This window comes from Odontesthes bonariensis, chromosome 14 (assembly GCF_027942865.1).
Source record: "Odontesthes bonariensis isolate fOdoBon6 chromosome 14, fOdoBon6.hap1, whole genome shotgun sequence".
In the NCBI taxonomy this organism is placed as follows: domain Eukaryota; kingdom Metazoa; phylum Chordata; class Actinopteri; order Atheriniformes; family Atherinopsidae; genus Odontesthes; species Odontesthes bonariensis.
The window spans coordinates 27,301,142-27,323,962 of NC_134519.1; the positions used below are offsets into that span (position 1 = coordinate 27,301,142).

The window sequence follows — 22,821 nt, forward strand, 5'->3', positions numbered from 1 at the left end:
TTACAGTGAGGTAAATACAACCTCAGATCAAAAACAACACGACATATTTCACTGGGTATCAATCTATAAAAGTAAAACTATGTCAAAAAGCAGAAACTTTGTGAAAAAATAGAAGCTAAGTACACCTTAGTGATTAAAAGAGTAAGTAGCAGGCAGACGCCGGTGCTGCAAATCAAACGCATCAGAAACACGCAAGTGAGAGCACCTATAAAAGCAGAAGAATTCATGTGAAAGACATCAGCAACGATCTTAGAGAAGCAATTGTTGCTGCCCATCAATCTGGGAAGGGTTATAAGATCATTTCAAAACTGTTTGGATTCCAGACCTCAACCTGGCTGCTGTACTGGGACCTTAAAGAGAACTAAAACTAAAGCTGTAAACCTCAAAGAACTGAAGCATGGTCGTAAAAAAGAGCGGGCCAAATTCATAAAAATGTGAGAGACTGATAACATGATACACAAAACAATTTACACAAAAGTTATAGCGGCTAAAGGTGGTTCTACAAACTGTTGAAACTGCTTCTGAATTTCAGCTTCATCTTTATTAAATGAATAATGACACAGTGGAATGGGTCTTGTATTGTTGTCCATTTGAGGCGGTATTTACCTCATTTCAAGACCTGTAAGGACCAGATGATTGTTTTATCATGTTCTGACATGTAAAATGATCCTTTGATTCTGATGTAACTCAGATTAAATGGAGACGTTTACTTATGTGGCCATTTCCAAACCTTGTCAGATCAGCTGTGTTTGCTCTGCTGTCATTCGACATTAGAAAATTATTACATTACGTTTTGTGCATTTGTGTTGTGTCTCCTTGTGGGTGCATGGTAGGTGGTTAAGCTGCTGTAGTAAGATAATCTACAGTCATGATATTGTTGGAGGTTTCATTATTTGATTTCCATGGAAACAATCCAATGATCCCTGAAGGCAGTGGGAAAACTCTAACTATCCATAACAATTTGTAGGTCAAGATGTGCATGATTTCTCACTTAACGGAGCCTACATCCATGAAGCAAAAGTGGTTAGCAACTGTATTATTAAGATTAAAGGGATAGTTCGCCTCTTTTGACATGAAGCTGTATGACATCCCATATTAGCAACATCATTTATGAACATTTTCTTACCCGCTGCTGCGTCCTGTGAGCCGAGTTCCAGCCTCGTTTTGTCGTTGACGAAGGTAGTCCGGCTAGTTGGCTGGGGCCACAAAAATAAAGCGTTTTGCTTCTCAAAACAATATGCGTTCAAAAGAGTAATACATTTGCATCACAAAATCGTTCATCCAGAAAAAGTCAGACCTCACAATCGCTTGGCGCTATTTTCTCTCCACCTTCATATCACTGCGTGCTGCCACCTGACGACAGCCGCACCTGTTACGGTGTTTACTGCTCGGTCTGCACTTCGGTCTGCACAGTCTACACAGCATGCAGTAGAGAGGTAGAGAGAAAATAGCGCCAAGCGATTGTGAGGTCTGACTTTTTCTGGATGAACGATTTTGTGATCCAAATGTATTACTCTTTTGAACGCATATTATTTTGAGAAGCAAGACGCTTTATTTTTGTGGCCCCAGCCAACTAGCCGGACTACCTTCATCTACGCCAAAACGAGGCTGGAACTCGGCTCACAGTACACAGCAGGGGGTACGTCAAATTTAGTAAATAATGTATGGGATGTCATACAGCTTCATGTCAAAGAGGCGAACTATCCCTTTAAGATCAAGACAGACACCCCTCCAGCTGTCAGTTCCACCAATTTTTTGAGTGGCGAGAGTGGGAATCTAACCTGCCAACTTTCCGGTTATTGGACGACCAACACTAAACACTGAGCCATGGCCGCCACACATTATGTGTGCCGTGGCCCTTTTAAAGGAACAGGCGGGGTCCTGATTGGGGCCGTTGTCTGTGGAAGGTCTGGTTATGCCGCTCAGGAGCTCCATAGTGCTGCTGCAAACTCGCCACAGAGCTGTGTGTATTCCCTGGTACGGTTCATACTCTTGTCACTTAGCACACTAAATTCTTAACTCCAATCATGCGCGATCACCTTCACGCCATGTCCCACTTCTCTCTTGCTTGAGCTGGCCTCTTTCAGATTGATAACGCCTAAATCAACAAGGCATGAGTGGTGATTCAACAGACTGAATAGAAATGACGATGATGCTGGCCGTGAGCCAAAGCCTTTTCAGCACCTCAACATTATGCAACTGAGCGTCAGGGATCCTGCAAACGCGGCGGTGACATTTTATTATGCTCCCGTCAAAAAATCGGAGGCACCAGATAATGACTTGGAAACGTTACTTTAGTGGTGATTAGAGCTGACCTTGCCCGAGGTAATAACTGGGCTAAAACTGAGAGGAAAAGTAAACCCAGCAATTGAGCAGCTGTGACTAAGAGAAAATATTTCTGCTGCTGCTGCTTTCATTATTTTCATATGCAGATTAATCATCCAGGCGTGTAGTGGAGAGTAAACAGCCCTAAACACTATTTACTCAAGTTTTTATTTGTAGATTAGAATTAAATTCCTTTCTGGGCAGCAAATCCTAATGATATAGCTTCACTGTATAGATAGTAGCAAGTTCTGCAGTAAAAAAAAAAACAAAAAAAACATGGAGAATATATAATAAAGGGCCTTTAAAGTGAACTGCTGTTGTTATCTCCCATTCTCAGACTTTTATATCATCAGATATTCATATGACATTGTATTATATTCCTACTTTAGGTTACAAAGTACTTGCCAAGTAGTGTAGCGACACAAGCCAGGATAGCCAGCAGGGCGGCGGTGCTGAGCCCGGGGGACGGCAACGTGGACTGCTGAGGGAGACACACCGCCTCTCTTTCCCAGTCCCACTCTCCCTCCGTCTGTTTGTCCTTCTCTTTCTCCCCGGCCCGTGCCCCTCCTCTCAGGCAGGGACAGACAGACACGGTGACTGTCCCTGTGCTGGTGAGGCCCGACGTCCCGTCCCGTAGGACGAGCGGCACGTAGAGCGTCAGGGTGGAGGCTGAGGAGCGGGACAGCGGCTGCAGCTGGGACAGCAGCACCAGGCTGGCTGTGGGGCCTGAGGGAAGACAGTATTATTAATCAGCTGTTGACTGCATGGTGCATGTTTTTTTTTTTGTGCTGAATCTTAGCGGACTATTTGAAAGTGATACCCCCCCAAAAAATGATGTTTTGCCAGTTTTCAATCTCAGTCGGTTGGTGATTGATTCACACCACAAAGAACTCTAACCATGAACAATGACACTAATCCGAGCTAATAGGATGACTCCTCCGTGTCCTGCTGGGGCCAGCCTTCATAATTTATAGCTCCCAACTTGCTAAAAACTTTAAACATATAGTTTGATATAAACTCCACATGTAAAGCTCAATTCCTCTGACTTTGGAACAAAAGAATAGCAGAATATCTGTGATCTTTTTTTCACTTCGTCTAAATTAAATGCTGAAGGTAACAAAAATAATGCCACTGACAAGAGGCCTGAATGTATTTCATCAGCATGAGCGGCATTGCAAAGTTGTACCAACATGACAAAAGTGATGATCCAGAAATTCTTCTGTGATCCAAACTGCAGATGAAATCATTATCTTCTCTAACAAAGCAAATAATGTAGCATTTTTGTGACAAGCCATCCATATGGGAACAGGATGTGATCTTATTGTTCCTCTGTTCCACTGCTGGCTGACACATCAAAGAGGCCTTTGATACCACATGTCAGTGAGCTTATCCTCCTGTTCCGTGATCCAATAGTGTGTTCCAATCAAGGGATGACAAGGGATTCAAGAAAATATCTCTCCAGCTTTGACATTTCCCATGAATCCTATGAAAGCCCAGATGTCCTAGTTATCAGCTTGTACTTAAACGCGGCATGCATTAAAGGATCTGTTGGGAGCTGAGATTGCAAAAAAAAAAAGCCTCACAAGGTCCAATGTCATGCAATTTATGTACATGTATTTCATTATCAGGGGATGAAAGAATTTATTAAATATTTTCAGACATTTTTATGCACAGAAAGTTTATCGAAAGATAAAGGATCACATCTGTGAAGGTGAAGATGAAAACAGGATCATCGTAGCTCATTGTATCTTATTTTCCATTCGGGCTATGTTGTGGGCTTTACAAAGAATGTTGGACATTGGTCTAAATTACTTGGTAATTATGTGTAGACTTGGACATTCATCTGTAAGTATGAGAAAGCATGTGTGCAGTCGAAAGCCAAAGAGCAGACTGTGCAGTTTTTAATATTTCTGAATGGAGCAACTTACTTAAACCTAAACAAATCAATACTTTGTTCAAATCAATTACTCATTTATTCACAGTGCAAAAGTCTTTAGCGACCCCACAGTTCTTCATATATTTCAAGGAAAACTGGAAATTGGTGAAACAATTTAATGAAATGTGCAAACATAAATGGAATTACCACATTTAAGGCAAAAACAGAGTTAGTGTAGTTCTAATGAGTGTGAAAGTCAATATTTAGTATAAGCTCCTTTATTCTTCATCACAGTCTGAACCAACAAGCTTTCTGTCATTTCTTTAAATAGTCTTCAGGAATAGTTCTCCAGGCTTCTTGAAGGACATCCCAAAGCTCTTCTTTGGATGTGGGCTGCCTTTTGTTCCCGTCTCTGTCAACATGATCCCACACTGCTTTAGTAATGCTGAGGTCTGGACTCTGGGGAGGATTCATCCCTCCATAAGACCTGCTGCCACTGATTTTCAGTCCACTTCTTGTGTCATCTGGCATCCCTCAGCCTTTTCTCCCTGTTTCCCTTCCTTAAGAATGGCTTCTTGACAGCCACCCTTCCATGGAGACCATTTCTAATGAGGCTTCAGTGAACAGCAGATGGATCAACAGAGGGTCCAGATGCATCTCTTGGGTCCCATGTCGGGTCTTTGCTGGATATTTTTCTTCTTTCTTGAGGACATCCCTTTCAGATACTGTTTCATCTGCTGTAGAAAGTTTTTTTTAGTCCTGACACTTCTTCTTTTGAGCTCCACTTGTACAGTTTCCTAAATTTTTTATGAAGGTCACACTGCTGAGATATTTCAAGTTATAATACCGGTATTTTTTGTAGCTGCCACTAAATTACCTGGAGGGAATGATGTGCCTCTGAGACGGGCTGCTGATAACAAAGTGAACATATCACCAAACTCTTCAGTTCATTTCGCAGCTTTTTGTGCTGCACTTTCAGCATCTCTTAGCCGACTGTTACACAGTCTGCTGAACTGGGAACATTCATGTTCATCATATCAGTCTCATGTGCAAAAGATATGTCACTTTTCTTATCTACAAGTAGTTCCACGAACATATCTAGATATGTCTTCCATATATCTGACATATCTATTTATGAGAAACACTGCACGCACAATTTTTAGCCGTGAACTTTTTGTTTCTATGCATATTTTGTAAACAATATAACCATGAAAGCGTTGTCTCATAGCCATAGCATAGTAAAATGAGCCAGAAATTTGATTCAACAGACATTAGTGAGTCAAAAGCCCCTTTCACACTGCCGAATAACCCGCGTTTAATTCGCGAATTTAGCGTGTCCGCTGTTGCGTTCACACTGCCGACCCGGGCTGCCGCGTCAACTCGACTCGCCTTTCGACCCGCGTCAGACCGTAGTCTTTTTGCCGAGCCGAGTTTGATGTGAACGCAATCGACGCGGGTCGGACGTGGGCGTGACGTGAGGAGTTTAAAAGACAGAATGGACAGCTGATTCAGAACAACAGCGACAGGTGAGGACAAGTTTTACTCTGTTTTAGCCTAAATCAAGTTGGAGACATTTTTTAATATGGCCAACTGGGGAGACAAGGAGGTCCGCGAGCTCCTCAACCTCCGAGCAGAGGACGTTATTTACCGCCACATTTCGGGGACGGTGAAAGATGGACCTCTGCTGGAAGGGCTGGCGAGAAAGATGGGAGAGCGTGGTTTCCCACGCACCGTAAAGTAACATCTCCATGAACTGCATATACAATTCCATAAACGATATCTCAAAGTGTCCCGCCATCGTTTGTTTGAAAAATTTGATGCAGACAGGTGTATTTAACCCTACCTCCGACGCATGGCTTGTGCCTACGTCATTGTACACGCCCAGCATTTTATGTGTTTCGTGTGACGCTCTGCCACTAGGCAACGCCCCCTGAACTCGGCGGTGCAATTTGGACCCGCTAAGGTAGCGGGTCGCAGTGTGAAAGGGGCTAATATTCCCTTCAGACTAATGCAACTCTCTCCAAAATATTGTTGGCAATCAATCATGTGGGATCACCTGATGATCAAATAGTTTCAAATAGTCATCATGGTTGTAAAAACCTCAGAGAGAAGAAAAGGAGCAAGTTTCCTGCAGAAGACTTGAGATAAATGAAGTGTGAAGCTTCAAGGATCCATTTATCTTCCCAAGACATTGTATTTCATATCTGCAACCTGTTAGGACTGAACACCACTGTGTAAGATTCACAAGCTGAGCTGTTAAGATTGGAACAAAAAATACCTAAAAAGAAACCTTTTTTACTGTGACTGAATGATTGGATGAATGACCTGTGGCTCCAACCCTAACAGACTGAGCAGCATTTCAAGTCAAGCACCGGGAGGAAGAAGGGGTGCAGGTACGCGCTGCTATCCCTGAGTATGAGCAATACAGAGCTTTTAAAGGCCTACAGAAAGCTGACACTACACCCAATACATAATGATAATACATACACAGAGGAACAATAATGATCATTGGACTCTACACCAAAACATTTCATAAACGCATGAAATTTGCGATTTTGAATTTGCCGCTAGGAAGCCTTCCTGGAATTCCAGAATTGGGGCGGGGCTTCCGTGTGACGTCACAAGTGCCATGGTTTTTCCTGGCTGCCTCAGTGTTGCCAATTTAGCTAGATTTAGCGACTTTTGGCCATCTCTGGCGACAAAAAAAAATAATCTAGCGACTTTCGGGCTCAATCTGGCTGAATCTAGCGACAATTCAACTTGTTTTGTGAGTGACAAATCAGTTGCCCCGCGACACCATACAAGCCGAGACAGAAGCACTGCAGGACGGTGGCAACCCGGCATACCGTCATTTCCTGTCAAAACCGCAGTTTCAAGCTAGCTACAACGAGGGTAGGTTCAGTTCCTGTTTTCAAAACAACAGCACGTGATGGCTTTCCCTATGATAAAAGGCAACGGGTATTTTATTTTGTCAAAATAACCGGAAGTGCGTTGCTCACTGCGGCTAGCTTTAGTAGCGCCGAATTCGTCGGAACAAAATGGTAAACAGCCGGTATTTTGTCAGGTTTTCAACACGTTGGGGATCTAAACGACTACTTTCTCACCTGAAAAGTTTCAAATGTTGCGGGGACAGAGGAAGCAGAGAGACCTGCAGTCGGAACTTGTGTCTGTGCTTCCCTGTCCGCCTGCCTCCTCTCTGGTGAAATCAGCCGGAGCCATCCCGCCGTGTTCAGCTCCCTGCGGTGCGGACACTCAGGGGGAATCCACCTGGCGGAGAGCGGACACACCGCGGGATGGTTGCCCTGAAATCAGCCGGCAGAGCGATCATCAAGAGCCCCGACGTGGACATGATCGCTCTGCCGGCTGATTTCCACTCTCCACCTGGCAGAGTGTGTCCGCTCTCCGCCAGGTGGATTCCTGTCCGACCGCAGGTCTCTCTGCTTCCTCTGTCCCCGGTGGTGTGAGCTGCTGGTGCTGAGGGCAACACACGCACTTCGTACATCTACTCGCAATAAAAACTGCACTGAACCCAACGTTTTATATTTCCAAGCGACGTCCCGCGGCACACATCGAAATTTGCCGTAAAGAAGCTGTCCAGGTCTGGCAAACTGCTGGCTTCGCTACTAGAACTACTGGTGATTGTTCCAGCAGCTGGCACTCGTGACGTCACGCACCTGTCGTTCCAGTTTGCCAAATTCGAGTCAAATGTGGTGATAGTTTATTGGGCCTAATCAGGACTATCCAGGGGCCTAAAATTATTTTAAAATCATAAAAAAATTCCATGGTATATAAGGAATCGATCTGCTATTTCAGTTTTGTGCAAAAAAATCACCTTTCTGTAGGCCTTTAAGGTTCAAGATGAAGTGAAAGTTCCACTCCCAAACTCTCAGCCAGTTTCTGGAAGATGTCTTCTTTAAACGGTGGGGCCGCCTCAACTCAGGAAGCAAAGTGCTCATCCTTCAGCAGAAAAGCTGCTTGTTTCATCTCCAGCTTCCCCAGTTTACATGACAAAATGTCCAACAACATGAATTCAACCCAGAATTCCACGGACTGGCAAGTCAGCAAAAGATTTAAAGACGACAGTGACAAAGCTCCCTTCCGGACCTTTCTGAAATCTTATTGAGAAGGCAATGTTGCTACTCAAACATGGGATTTACAGTGAGGGACGACAACACACCTTTGTTAACAGCTTTGTGAGGCTGTAGTCTCAGCTGATGAGCAGCTAATCAAGGACTCCATGGGTGGAGAGCTTGTAGCAGTTATGAAGGAGATGTGAAGGGAAATTTTGGAAAGCTTAAAATGCTATCAAATGCTATTAAATTTTGTTGTTATTTTTATGTAATGCTGCTTGCCATGAGAATGCATTGAAGAATAACTGAAACAGCACACATTCACACACGTAGGGTTTGAGGGCGGGTGTGTTCTGCGGGGGGCAGCGGATGGGTCCACGTAGGTGGTCCCATTTGCTGCACTCTGCAGCCCCCCGCCCTTGTTTTAATTACACCTTAGACATTACCAATCATGAGACACACACACACACACACACACACACACACACACACATACACACACATTAGGTTTTGGGGGGCGATAGCACTGAGTGGTATCTGGTGGGCGGGGCTCTTTGGGTGTGTAGGCTGCCCGGAGGGCCACGCTCCCAGTTCCACAAGGTTGCTTGCCCCTCAATTTTAAATGCTCACTATTAGAAAATATCAAAGAGCCAGAGGGGAGAGGGGAGGGGTCTTCCCGCACCCCTGTTGCCTGGTTGCTGCCTGGGGCGGGGGGGCCAGGAGGAGGGGTTGTCCTGCTGGTTCGGGGTCTGTGGTGGCTGGGGGGCTGCTGGCCCCCGGATGTGCCCGCTACGCCACACTCCAGCGGAGGTGGGGGATGGATGCATGTGCTGTGCGAGTGTTTGTGGATGTGTTTTTTTTTTTGTTTGTTTTTTTGTCTTATATGATTTATGGGGTGACTGGGTCTGGGTCCTGCTGTCCTCTGGCCTGCTTGTGCTGTTCCTGATGGGGGGGGGGGCATTGCTTCTCCCCGCTGCTCGCGGCCTCACCCACCTGTGGGCACGTCTTGAGTCCCGGGGCGCTTGCCCAGGGGCACTGGGGCAGGCGCTGGCCCACTGCGGTTGGCTGTCTGGGGCGCCTGGCCCTCTCGGGTGTTGGGCGGGGCCCCTGCCGGGGGGTTTTGGTGGCGCTTGGGCTCGCGGGGGCCGGTTCCGGCACGCGGCCCATGTCTGGGTGGCGGGGGCCTGGCGGGGCTGGTAGGCTGCCGCCTCTGGTCGCCGGGGGGGCTCTGCCCGATGCTTGTGGGGGCTCTGTCTGGGAGCTTCCTCTGCTGTCTTCTGGGGGGATGCGTGGTCATCCCTATGATGGGCTTCCCAGGTTCTGTGCTCCTTAGGGGCTGTTGGTGGCCTGGGTCTGGGGGCCCTCTCGGCCTGCTTCTGATTGCTGGGGGGGGGATTGTGCCACTATACACTGATATTTAAGCATGGTTATTATGTGGGACCATCTACGTGTATTGCATGTTCATGCACACACACTCACACTCACACTCACACTCACATTCATTAAGCAGCTCACTAAGCAGTTGTTGTGCTGTCCTGTGGTTTAAGGTCACCTGTGTATCATATGAGATTGCTGCTGCTTGTGTTTTTTTTTTTTTGTGTGTTTGTCCTCTGCTTGTCTGCTTACAGGTGCTCCTGGTGCTTCTAAGGTTGGATTCCCCACAAAAGCCGTGAATCGTCTTCAGTTTTGTTTTTACAGGTGTAGCAGCTGGTTGTCGGATTTTTCATTGTTTTTTATGTTTGTCTCTTCATGTTTCTGTTCTTTTTTTCTCTTCTTCGCTTTCCCTCTCTCTCTGTCCCCCGGTCCGGTTCGGCACTATTATCATATCATGTTAAATATTGTAACAAAAATTAATAAATAAAAATGAGGAGTTGATGGGCGTCAAGGGGAGCTTTACATTCATAAAGCTTCCCTTGGCATAGCAAATGTGTTTAGCATAAACGGTATTCAGCTTACAATTCTGCTGCCATAATGCTGGACAGGACAAGGGGAAAAAAAAAAAAAAAAGAAAAAAAAAAAGAAAAATAACTGAAAAACAGGAGTTTTTGTGATATAGTTGCCCCGTAAGTCTGCAAACACATTGTAATTTCCCTGGGGAAACCTTTTCTTTATTGCACATTCAAGTTTGAGGTTTGATTGCATTTCAGAGTGAGAGCATTGCATATGCTTAACATTGTTCTTGATAATTGTGCACTCAGTAAATTAACTCAAGTGCGTGACTAGGAGTGCACGAATCCAAATAATCACTGTTGGTGAAATGTTTTGATTTGTACGTGTGGCCTCTACAGAATGAAAGGAAAATAAAAATGAAATGTGCTTTATTCATCCTGAAGGGAAATTCTAAAGTTGCAGTAATGTTGTTCTTTTTAATTATTAAATCATCATAAGCTGTTATTGTGTATAGTATTGCTGCTGGCAGGAATGACCTCCTGTAAAGTATGTGGAACATACTATCCACAAAAAGGAATGTGTTTGACTCTAGAATACTTCGGTATACAGAGGAGTTCACGGCCGACTCAGTGATTGCAAGGTGTCCAGGTCCTGTGGCTGCAAAACAAGCCCAATTCATCATCCCTCCACCACCGCTTGACAGTTGGTATGAGGTGTGTTTGGTTATCTCCAAACGTGCTGCTTAACATAACAACTTCTTCTATGTTAGCACGCACCTGAAAGCTCCCGAGTGGCAAACTAACAAAAGCTCATTCATCAATCAATGAAGATATTAACTTAATAAATTAATAAAATTTATTTGATTAGCAGTACCTAGCTGCTACTTACCCTTTTAATTCCCACAGTTAGAAGCAATAAAGGTGGACTTACACACACTGTCTCTGCATTTTGGCTTAGTTTTGGTCAAATAACTAATAACGTGTTGTTTTTGTACTTTTTGCTAATTTCTAAGAGCTGGTAACCCCCAAATGACTTTTCTTTTTTTTTTTTAATCATGTTGTATATTTTCTGTTATGACTGTACATGTCTACAATCTAATGTTGCAAAACTCAGTAAGCAGTAAGAGTGCATTTGTTATTCACAAAGGAACTACAGAGTAAAAAAAAAAAAAAACTCAATGCTAAATTCAATTCAGGTGAAGTGAATTACATGAAGCCGCTCTGATTTCTTCGAAAGGTTTTTGTGGAAACGGTGACTGTGCGCGGCGGCAGTGGGACGGGGAAGATGGATGCAGAGGATATGTGAAGGTAAATAAGGGGAATGAACAAAAGAGAGAAGGATAACAAAGCCAAACAATGGGGCCACCAGAGTTGGGAGATGGATGGAAGAAGAGAGAGGCAGAGACAGGAAATGGGAAGGGGGAGTCAGGAAGGCAGAGGGTTTGAGAGGAAGGTGAACAAACAGAGAATAGGAGAAAAGACAGGGATGACAAGGGAGGCAGGTGGGGAAGAAATATGTGGATTAAGACTCCTAAAAAGTGTGTGTGTGTGTGGGGGGGGCTGTGTCTGAGAGAAATTACAAGAAAAAGCCAGAGAGGAACAGACTGAGAGCCTACCTCCACTGTCTCTGACGCTGAAGTTGAGGGCAGCGCGGGATTCTGGAGGGATGCTGAAGTACACGGTGCTGTCGTTCCCTCCCTCATCTCTATCAATCGCCCGCAACACCTGCACCACCTGAAACATCGTGAGAGAGAGAAGAAGAGACTGGGTGAGGGGAGGCTATGAATGGGCATGTGTGTGTAAAGGGGATGCACGAGGAGAAGGGAGACAAGAAAATGAAAGGAGGGGAAAAGACACTTACACAGAGAGTGCTTTTAGCGACGAACCATTAGCCGACGTCGGCAGGAATCAAAACAAGCCAATTAGTATAAAGACACAAGTGAACTGTGTCTGATACTCACACCAAATAAATAACTGTGTCTGACGTGAATAGACTTTCACAAATACAGTGAAGTGCGGCTTTCAATTTAGTAATAGCATCTTCAGTGGCAATGATAAGAAAATTAATCTAAAAGGAATCTCCCGCAGCCATATGCTGATGGGTAATTTCGTTTTAATGAAAAACTCTGGTTGTCATTATGCAAGATGTTCTTTCAGGAATGCTTTCGAGTGCAAGCTACGAGACTGAATGCAGCAATGAAGGGGGCTGCATGCTCTCTGAGTCAGTCGGCGTCTCCAGTCCTTCAGAAGATTCGCCATGCTCACTCACTTCGTGGGATCATTTCCTGGGTGTGAATATTCAGCTGCGTTTTCGCCGAATGACTTGTCAAACGGCGGCGTGAATGCACCACTTTAACACGGGGAAAGACATCATAATCTTTCCTTCATGAATTATCTACCACTCGCTCAAACGACAATACGCACAGACACACTAACATGAACATCACAGGCGAAAACAAATTGACAGTGTCGTCGCAGAATCACAGATTTAGTGGCGAAACAACAAAGACTTGCGCAGAGCAAAAACAACAGATGGGCCAAGTCACCAAATTATAGCGACGGAGCCAGCATGGAATACTGAAGATGGAGGAGAGGGGAAACAAATACAGGGAAAGAAAAGACTGGCTTCCAGGGAGAGACTGAGGAGCAAAGAGATGATTTTTATAATTGAGATGGGAACAAGTAAGCAAACCGTGATACAGAAAAATAGACAAGACAAATGCAGCATAAAGGAAGGAGACAGTCTGAAAGGAGGCTCGAGTTTAATTACAATAAGAATAGCTGTCGCATTCTGATAACAGGCCATGTAAGATTCAACTACCTCCACAGTGAATGTGCCTGCAGTAAAGATGCAGCTTTGTTCAATTGTGCCGTACATGCTCCCATACTAGAATATTCATTGTTTTGCATCAACACTTCCACGTTTGAATGAAAACTTTTCGGAAGTACTTTGCTTCTTTGAAGAAGACTCGCTGTTTGAAAGGAACAAATTCATCTTTAGTTTCTTTCCGACAACATACAGTAATGATGTGTTTACAGATTTGTGTTGCGGTTCTACGATTTGTCGTTCATGATCACAGAGCACAACATTTGTGTACGTCGTCTGACACGCAAGGAGCTTTCATCCATATATATATCTGGAATTTTTTTCTTTCTTTCTCTGCTTTGTTCATGTCAGTACCAACACACTCAGGGGCCACATTTGTTGGGGCAAACTGCCGCTAAAAAGGTGCAAAGACGTCGACACAGTGATCGTGGCCCTGTTGTATATGTATTGATGGAACTGTACCTTTCAGAGTACAACATTTAGTGAGGAGGCTATTCAAATGAGATACAGTCTGATTTACTGAGCTTTGTGGTAATCGGTTTACAGCAGACTGTGCCATCATTTATAAGCTGATAATCTCACAGCCCCAATTAAAAAGTTGGAACACTGTGTAAGATGTAAAGAAAAGAAGTATGCATTGATTTACAAATCTCCCAAACCAACATTTCAATCTAAAATAGGATATAGAAATATCTTTTTTTTTTTTTTTTAAATGGAAAAATATTAGCTCAATTTGAGTTTGTTGCCAGTTTGTGATCTTGTTATCAGTGCTTAGTTTCAATTAATCTTCAGAACATCAGAACTGATAAAAACTGGCAATTTGAACATCTGGAAAGATCCAAAATGCAGGAGAGGTTCTCAAGGCATTGACAACTATCAGCAGCATTATATTCACATGCAGAATGTAGAGTAGGCTATAGACTCAGTTGGCTGTTAGGTGACTCCAAAATATTTTCCTAAATCGTTTTTTTTGCAACGTGTTTCATGGCTTCAGGGTCAAATATTTTCAGAGTCACAGGTCAGGAGGCTCATGCTTATATGGCCATTTGTGTTTGTATAAGAAAAAAGCTGCACCTGTGCGCTGCTCTTAGCTCACTGCTTTGGTCGTTATTGAAATGAGCCGGTTGCCAGTATGTTTATACTGTAGATCAGTGCAATGTTAGAGCCTCAGCGACACTCCCATTAACATTGTTTCTGATTTGCAACCCTTACACTGATGGTATGCACAAGGTATTCCAATGAACACAGCGCGTTCCAACATGCTTCTATTCACTGTACGAAAAGCTGATGCTGTTTACCGTGTTCAAAACCTTGATCTAAGAAGTTTGTTTACATGTGCTAATTAACACTAAACCACCAAGTGAAGCTCAAGATGGTTGCAGGTATTTGGTCAGAAAATACACTATAAATTAAATTTGAAAAAATTGACCCAGTGTCTTTAACTGCCCCAAGTGTCAAGCTACTTCTTTCACAAAAGTGTGTGGGATTAGAAAAATTCCAACCTCATCACCTCTGACAAAAATTGACATGAACAGTTTGAAAGCTTAGCCTCGTCACACCAGAAAACATGTAATCGGGGCTTTTGACCACAAATGCAGAAATGCCACAACCCAGGGTTATGAGCCGTGAGATGGCAATGTGTTCTTCGACAGCTGTTATGTGTAGGGCAGAGTCAGCATCACGTTACAAAGTGTATAACCCATAACAGCGTTTACTTTTTTAACCTTAACCATGGATTTTTAACTCCGAATCTGAAGCAGAAAGTGAAAGAACTGTGGAAAATATCGTGAAGTGGGAGTCTTGAACTGGCTTTCTCGAGCTCAAGTCTCTAGCTCTAAAGTCGATCAATGCCTTATGACTTCCCCTCCTCCCTCCTTATAAAGCATTCTTGGCAGAGTCAACAACGTCAGGCTTTGCCAAGGTCACATAATAAGCACCGACATCATCATGTATCGAGTTGTACCGAAAACATTTAACCTTCTAGTAAAAGAGCCACATACAACAATCTGCAGGAACTCAATAGTATAATGATGTAACAATAAGAAGTTGTCCAGAAACGTGGGAAGTTTTGGTTTCAATGGGGGACTAGGATTCAATCATCCAAACTATGTGCGATGGTACGGAAAATATACACCTCGTATTTCTATCAACCCTGCTGTCCTGGCTGGCTTGCACTTTACCCAGACTATTCTCCCATGCTGCAAGTCTGTTTCCCTGTTTCTGTGTGTTACTGCAGTGACTGAGTGCTGGGATTGAGTCCAACCAGAGGGTTGCTGACCTATACTCAATAATGTGCCACCAGCGCCTCGTATGTTGACACACACATAGTGCTGGAGTTGCTGCCGCTGCTGTGAGAACATGACTTAAGTTATTTTCACACTTCTTGATAAATTGCAATCTTCAGTACTGCTGACAACCCCTGAAAGTACCTGAACTGAGAAGTGAGCAGTGCCAGAGGGTAGCTCTGCGAAGTTGCCTCTAAGGTGCGAGCAAAGGTAGAACAACCTATGACATGTCAAAATATGTTTTATGGTCCTGGAGTAGAAAAGAACAAATGAACACTTCTAATATACGCCGTGACCTTCTCATTTCAGTCAAACAAAATCTTATTCCAGTGTAAGTACAGTAGGAAACTATTCACACCGTTTTGAGGCTTAACACTGCCTATTACTGCCTTAAAATAGTGTTTTTTGTAATGTAATAACTGAGTAACTGCTTAAAGCTTCTTTGGCAACAATGACAGCGGAAAGTCTTTTTGGTGATGAGACCATAAGTTCGTCACACCTTTGTTCATTGTGGCAGAAGACATTCAATCTCAGCCTGGAAGTGGCTCATAAGTGCGATAACATTTCAGGTTTCTCAGAAGATGACCTTCATTAACATTTGTCTAGGTGTTTTACATTTCAGCGATGTCTTTTGGAAAAGATTTGATAAAGATTCTCACTCTAGCTTACGCTTTTTTTTCCTGCATGCCACAGAATGATGCTACCATCGCCATGTTTGATCGATTGATTGATTGATTGAGGATGGTATTAACGAGGTGAAGCGAGGTGCCTGATTTAAATTTTCTTCCTTTTTTTAGATAAGAGGTATTTTTCCTCTTACGGTCTGACAATTCTTCAACTGCCTTTTGGCAAGCTACCAGGTGTCTGTCATAAGGGCTTCAGTGAGGAATGGTTTCTGCCTGACCTCTGTGCCTTAAAGGTCACCAAAGGATTGGTGACTTACTGCACTGATAGTCGTCTTGTCTCAACAGCAAAACAATTCACAACCAGATGTTATTTACAGTCTGGAGTACGCATGTGGATATTTTTCCATAGGAAGCACGAAGACAAGACTTTTGAACAGAGAAATGTCATTTGGACAAAGAGTGTGGATTATGAAATAGCATTACATTATCTGTAAATGGGAATGATGACATAAGCACATTGAATGTTATGTTGCTGGAGGTTGTTAAGAATAATATCAGAGATGGTTATCTAAAAAGACTGCCCCAATGTAAGATCTTTTGGCTTGTACAACTGAAAGCAACAACAAATCCTGTATTACAGTCATGTGATGAGGTTTATCATCTGTTTGTGTGTAGTTTTCACCAAGCATGGTGTCACACATTATGGTCAAACCTCTCCACTGTGGGCTTGTCGTGTCTTGTCTGTCCATGCCTTGTGGTTTGTTCAGATGCAACTCTGCAAACCTAAACTGTGCAGTCATTAACTTTTAACATTGAACATCGCACAGTCTGACCTTGGGGTGAACTTGCTGGGACGTCCACTCCTGGGAAGATTGACAACTGTTTTGAATGTTTTCCACTTGTGGATAATCTTTCTCACAGTGCAACTGTTTGGAAATGACCTTATAACCCTTCCCAGATTGGGAAGACAATTGCTTTTCCAAGATAACTCCTAATGTCTTTCCTCCTTAGCACACCAAAAACTTCATATTTTAAAGAGGTGCTCACACTTGTCGATGATAAATCGATGGTTGGCTTGTGCATTTGATCAGCAGCACCTTGTCTTTACTGACCCTCTTCATTTCTATGGCGGCAGCAAGGTTGCCCACACACTGCCTCTCCTTTGGGTTTTGTAACATAAAGTGCTATATGAAGTTATTTTTTGACTCATTTTATGACCAGATGTGTTTTTTGTATGTCCCGATACAAAAACCTACTAACGCTGAATTGAATTAAAAGACGTGTGCTTTCTTTTTTACATGACTGTCATACTGGAATAGACTTCCCTCCTCTTCTCTGAAATATTGAAATAGATAAATAAATAATTGCATCTGTAAATGTAGTCTATGGAGGGGTAACTGGATATAAAATCTTTACATATTTATATTTCCCCCTTTTTTCATTTCTATTTTTTTACTTTATTGGGTTTTATTTTTAAAAAGGTTTGTTTGATGTCGTCATTCCGCTTTTAAAATGAGTCTGATTCATAATCATTTGTTGAAAACGTTCCCCTGGCAGTGCACATAGTTTTCAAATGCAAACCTCAAAGCTCATTTAAACCCACACTGACCTGTCCAATGGAGGATGAGTCACACATGGCCGTGGTGTACTGTCTGTCCAGCTCGGGCGCGTTGTCATTCAGGTCTAACGTCTCTATTGCAACCAGGACTCTGGACACCTGGCTGGGATTGTCTGGAAGGGCCAGAGAACAGACTATCAAAATGTGGACAAGAGAGACGGACCCACACACACATGCACACACCTGTTATATGAAAAATGATATGAATTGGATTTTATGTACACCACACATATGGGCGCAAGCTTGCACGCCATTCATTTCATTCAGTTGTCCTCACAGGCACAATCGAGCATTAGAGCTTTTGTCCAAAAACTTTAACGACTCTCTGATGACGTTAGCCAGCACACATTTGGCTAAATAAACAGTGGTACATTTGATTTCATTTGACTTGTGTTACAGCTCACAGGATCCCAGCTGGAGTAAAACCGGCGCTTTTATAGCAGTCAAATTTCCCTACATCAAAGTGTTCCATTCTCAGCCGAAGCATCTCACAGTGTCAAGTGTGCGTTTGTGTGCTCTTTTGAGAAAGAAAGAGATGAGGCAGAACAGTGTGCAGAGAGCAGTCAGTCTGCACACACTTCCACAATGGCGCAGTTTAAATGGATTGGCAGAGGCTCTGCCACATCACGTTCACTTGGCTGTACACACACTTCAACAAGAAGTTCTCACAGCCACGGTTGAAATGCTTGAGTCTCCTGAACATTCGCCCATTTTACATTTTTAGGCTGCTGCGACACAATCCAGGCTCAGCCCGACAAGCCAGCGACACATTGTGCCACACTTTCTATACGCACACATTTACAAACTCATTAACATACACTCCCACACCATGTTCTCAAACATAAAGCACAAACACAGAGTCATGGATGACAACCATCGGCTGAAAAGCTGAAAATGAGCTCTTGCTGTAATGCCACCGGGTGAGCGGGGCCTGCCCGTGGCCATGGCAGGGCTCCCACTGTGTTTATGTCAACACAACCTCCAACAGTCTGTTTATTAGATAGAGCTCATTATTCAAGACAAGCCCTTGCTGTGCTGCAGCCTCAGTCCTACCAACACTCTGCTGCCACAAGGAGCCCCAAGTAGATTTTAAGTAAAGATTAACTTTGTCCAGAACACGACTTGGCGGCAAAACAACTTCTCCTTCCTTCCACACGGCGGGCGGTATTCTGCAACAATACTTTTCACTTTTGCAAAAATAAAAAACCAATTGGATCGCTTTGTTTAGAGCCTTAATTACTTGTCACCTGCCAGCAATGCTGTTGGAGTTTGGCCAGCATTTAATTGCAATCTGGTGTTAATTTTAACACATATCCCACACTCAACAGAAAGATGTCTCCTTCTTCATAGGTTCCAGTGCTTGTAGAGCATGGCGGATTTCTGAGCCAGCATCTGGCACGAGCAGATTGTCAGAACCTTAGACAAGCACAATTCATATGACGTTTTTCTGATTTACCACCAGTACGGTTAAGGAGGACCCAAAAGTGATGATGATGGTTTGGGTTAAGAGAAGAAGCTATCATTATTGGTATCAAATAAGAGGTAAATAGCTGTATTAAGCTTCAGATGAGGTGCTTATCTTTCAGTCAATACTACCCTCTTTGTTTCTGAGAGTCGCAGTGCTTACAGTCATACTTCACATTAATAATTTGAAAAGCAAAGAAAGTCAGGTAAGCTGAAACAGAAACATTGACAATTCAAAAGAGCAGCCATGGCCTTTCTTTCCAGGTAATAATTATCTTGATGTAGCATTTGTGGTATTTAGTCATTTTCAATCTGTCCGACTTCCAATGTAGTTAAAAAAACGTAATTAAGCAATATCCCCTGAAAACAGTTCATACCACATGCACTCCAGTATTTAGTCCTTTTAAGTATTGTTTACTAAAAAAAATAAAATAAAATAGCACGACAGAGCCCAGTTGTGTTCGATAAATACTGCATTTTCTTAAATGCATAACTAAGGTTCAACTGAAAGCCTGTTCTCTCAGGGCTCTTCTACTCCAAATCCACATCAAGAACCAGTTGGAAGAAATGGCAAAAGTGCTTTAGTAGTGTCGACACGTTACGGACGGAACGTACGATCCGTCTTGATCTCATGTCAGACAAAGGCCAGTGGTTTAGAGCGCAGTGCTTAGCCGCCCCGCTCCTTCTTCCTTATCTAAACATTGTGGGTTCATAATGAAAAGACTTGAGAATGATGGATGCTCCGATGTTGAGATGCTCATAAGAGACATATTTCCCTTGTCAGATAGGTACTTTACAGCTGTAGTGAGAGGTATGAAAAAATGACTTGCATAACTGGGAGGTAGTATATTTATGGTATTTGTCGAGGGAAACCAGGAGACTGCCAAGATTAGGACAAAAATAAATGACTAATAACTTTAATAAAGCATTGTCATTTGCGCACTGAAGAAGGCTGTGTGCAGTTTAAGGATATGTGCAGTTAGAACTTTGTTGTGGACATATCATTGCTAATGCTTGGCTTGTTGGTTGTGGAAGAAAGAGGCTTCAGAAGATATGAAAAATAAGGAGAAATCGCACAAATCAGGGGAAATCGTGGACTCTCCAGATACACCAAACAGCCAATCAGAGTAACCTCTCTTAAAGCCAAACCATACTGCTGAATCAAAGAAGAAATATAGCCATCATTATCTTACATGCCAGGGACTAAAGAATGTTAATGTAACAGAGTCTCTTCAGTCAAAGGCTTCTTCAGTTTGGATGCAAAACGGACCGCTACAGGAAATCTTTCCTGCCCACAGCCATCAGCATCGATAATAACTCCTTGATTTAATTGAGTTACATCAACATTTAATTTCCCTCTGGGATAAATAAAGTATTTTTGAATTTGAATTGAATTTGAATTGAATTGAGTTATTGTTTTACTGTTATCTAATCAATTTTTACAAAACAATCATATGGTTATTGAAATTTTATTTTACAGAGGGACATTTCTATCCTACAACGTTGCAGTCTAATACATTCAATCAGTCTGTTCTTTGGTTGCATGTGGTATGAAAAAAAACAGGAGGATTTCTTCACTGTTCAGATGGGAATTTAATATTATGTGGTGCAGGAAGAGTTGAGTGTGCCTTAACAGCTTGTTAACCTAGAAGTCTGTTTGCTCTATGCTTTATCAAACTTCTTGGCACACAGAGAAAAAACAGAAGGAGGAGGTTTTTTTCACAGCTATCGAAGACTACAGAGATTATCATAGAACTGAATGGATTTCTGGTTGAGCTGTATATGAATTCACAGGTATGTGGACACTGTGTTTTATTTTATTGTATTTAGTCACTAGAGCCTCGACTACAAATCTCCAGATACTTTTTTAAACAAGTAATTTTGCTTCCATTTGTAAAAACGACAACAAAAAACCAAACAAGCAAACAACAATCGATAACCCAATGAGGTTCATTTTCCAATGTATCCCCATCTGACTGAGAACATAGAAATTCTCTTAAAAGTGGAATTCCCGAAGTCTCGCTCAACATTTATTTCAATTATTTCACACTTATGACTAAAAGCTCCAAAATATCAACTTGTTTTTGCTGACTAATATCTAACTACCTTAGTGTGAACTTGGTGTCCCTACTACTCCCCTTTGCTATCACATAGTGTCAGGAAAGTCTTCGATTTGTTGCTTTAATGCAGTGATTTCAGTCGTGTTCCAATGAGAAAGCCTTTACTGCTGCAGATAAGTAACGCAATATAGATCAATTGATTGTCAGGCATGCTGTAACAAATCGTTTCAGCTGCCAAACATCATTCCCCTCATGGCTTGATGACTTGAAAGCTAAGCTGCTTAGTGAGCTGCACCGCACACCGGATACTGAGCTTTTCAGGCTCCACAACATGCAGTTAACACTCTCTTAAACCTCCAAATCATAAGTGGTTGCAGGTGTCAGAGGCGGTTTCACCGGAAACCCGCTCTAATGACGCCTCAATGTAAGGTTGTACATCTGACCTCTCTGAGTGGCGATGACTGTGATGTTGTGCCAGTGCTCCCGCTCGCGGTCCAGCTCCACAGCCGTGGTGATGAGGCCTGTGTCTGGGGTGATACGGAACAGAGCCTCCGGGTCTGACTGGGGATCTATGGAGAATCTGAAGGAAAGAAAGCAGGGTGAGAGGGGAAACAGACTCATGTTGACGGAAGAAAGGCGAGTGAAGTCGGGGAGAGGTCAGAGAGAAGTGCCGAAGCGAAGCGGAGGGAAAGAAAGCAAGCAGAGATGTTAGTGGGGTGCGAAGTTAAAGAAGCAGAAAGGGCAGGTGTGCGAAGGAGTGATAAGGAAGTCTGCATTCAAATGGCCAAAGAATTAATATAGAGATTATCGCAGCAGATAGGAGCTCTTTTGAAGTGCAACCGATTATCTAAATATCTCTGTGAATATACCAACTATCATTCCTCCCCATACACTCACTTTGGGGCTTTTTCTTTTAATGGGGACACGGTTTTCTTTGGTTGTTACAGACAAATCAATCTCCTCCCACCTTGAAGTTTTTCAGCCAAAATCGACTGCAAACACAAGTGAAAGCTTGGAACCTGCAAGTGCCTGTAGTTACTGCTTGACTCAAGGCAACACACTGCAGACATTTTAGTTGGCTTGGTCCTGGTAGCTCTTTTTTTTTCTTTCTTTCTTTTTTTTTCTTTGCTGAAGTTTCAATATTAACCAAAAAAAAGAGAATAACTTGTCTGATTTGTCTGTACAACCCAATTCTCAAATCAGAGCACGATAAGGGACACAGTGAAAGGCAAACCACTTGATTCATTTTAGATCTGAATGAGCTAAATGTGGCAAAATGCTGAGTGTTATAAGAGGAGACATGCATCATACTTTACCTGATGTTATTTGTGAGACCAGTATCTGGATCTACGGCACTGACCCGGCCCACTGTGCAGGCTGGCGGGCAGTTCTCAGAAACATCCACGTGGTATCGGGACCTGGAGAACCTCGGCGGCTCATCGGCATCCAAGACAGCTACTCGTATTGAAGCCCGGTCTTTAAAGGGTCCTCGACGAAGAAAGCGTGGGTCTACAATGGGGTTGAGTACCTCTACAGAGAAGGAATAGGAGCTCCGACTCTCGTAGTCCACCCCCTGGGGATGACAGAGGAGAAAGTTCATCATAATTCAATACGTTGCAAGGCTTTGAAGTAACGTTGAAGTATTTGGTTTTGACGTCTACATACTGTGAAATGAGCAGAGGTGATGCTTTTTAATAACAAAGACATCGTGCAAATGTCACTGTTTCAAACATCAGATCCAAGAGTGTGTGTTTGTGCTCTTATTTGCTCTCATTCTCACA

At 43.1% G+C, this 22,821-nt stretch overlaps 1 protein-coding gene across 1 annotated transcript in view; it reads right to left on the minus strand.

Annotated features, from left to right (window-relative positions):
• Positions 1-22,821, minus strand: part of cdh24b (cadherin 24, type 2b) — a 183,809-nt gene that overhangs the window by 11,765 nt on the left and 149,223 nt on the right. Inside the window, exons 7-11 of the mRNA XM_075483843.1 lie at positions 22,357-22,613; positions 21,484-21,620; positions 17,508-17,629; positions 11,777-11,894; positions 2,731-3,051 (exon numbers count right to left, since the gene is read on the minus strand). Of these exons, the coding sequence (XP_075339958.1) occupies positions 2,731-3,051; positions 11,777-11,894; positions 17,508-17,629; positions 21,484-21,620; positions 22,357-22,613 (955 nt within the window). The remainder of the gene's footprint in view (positions 1-2,730; positions 3,052-11,776; positions 11,895-17,507; positions 17,630-21,483; positions 21,621-22,356; positions 22,614-22,821) is intronic.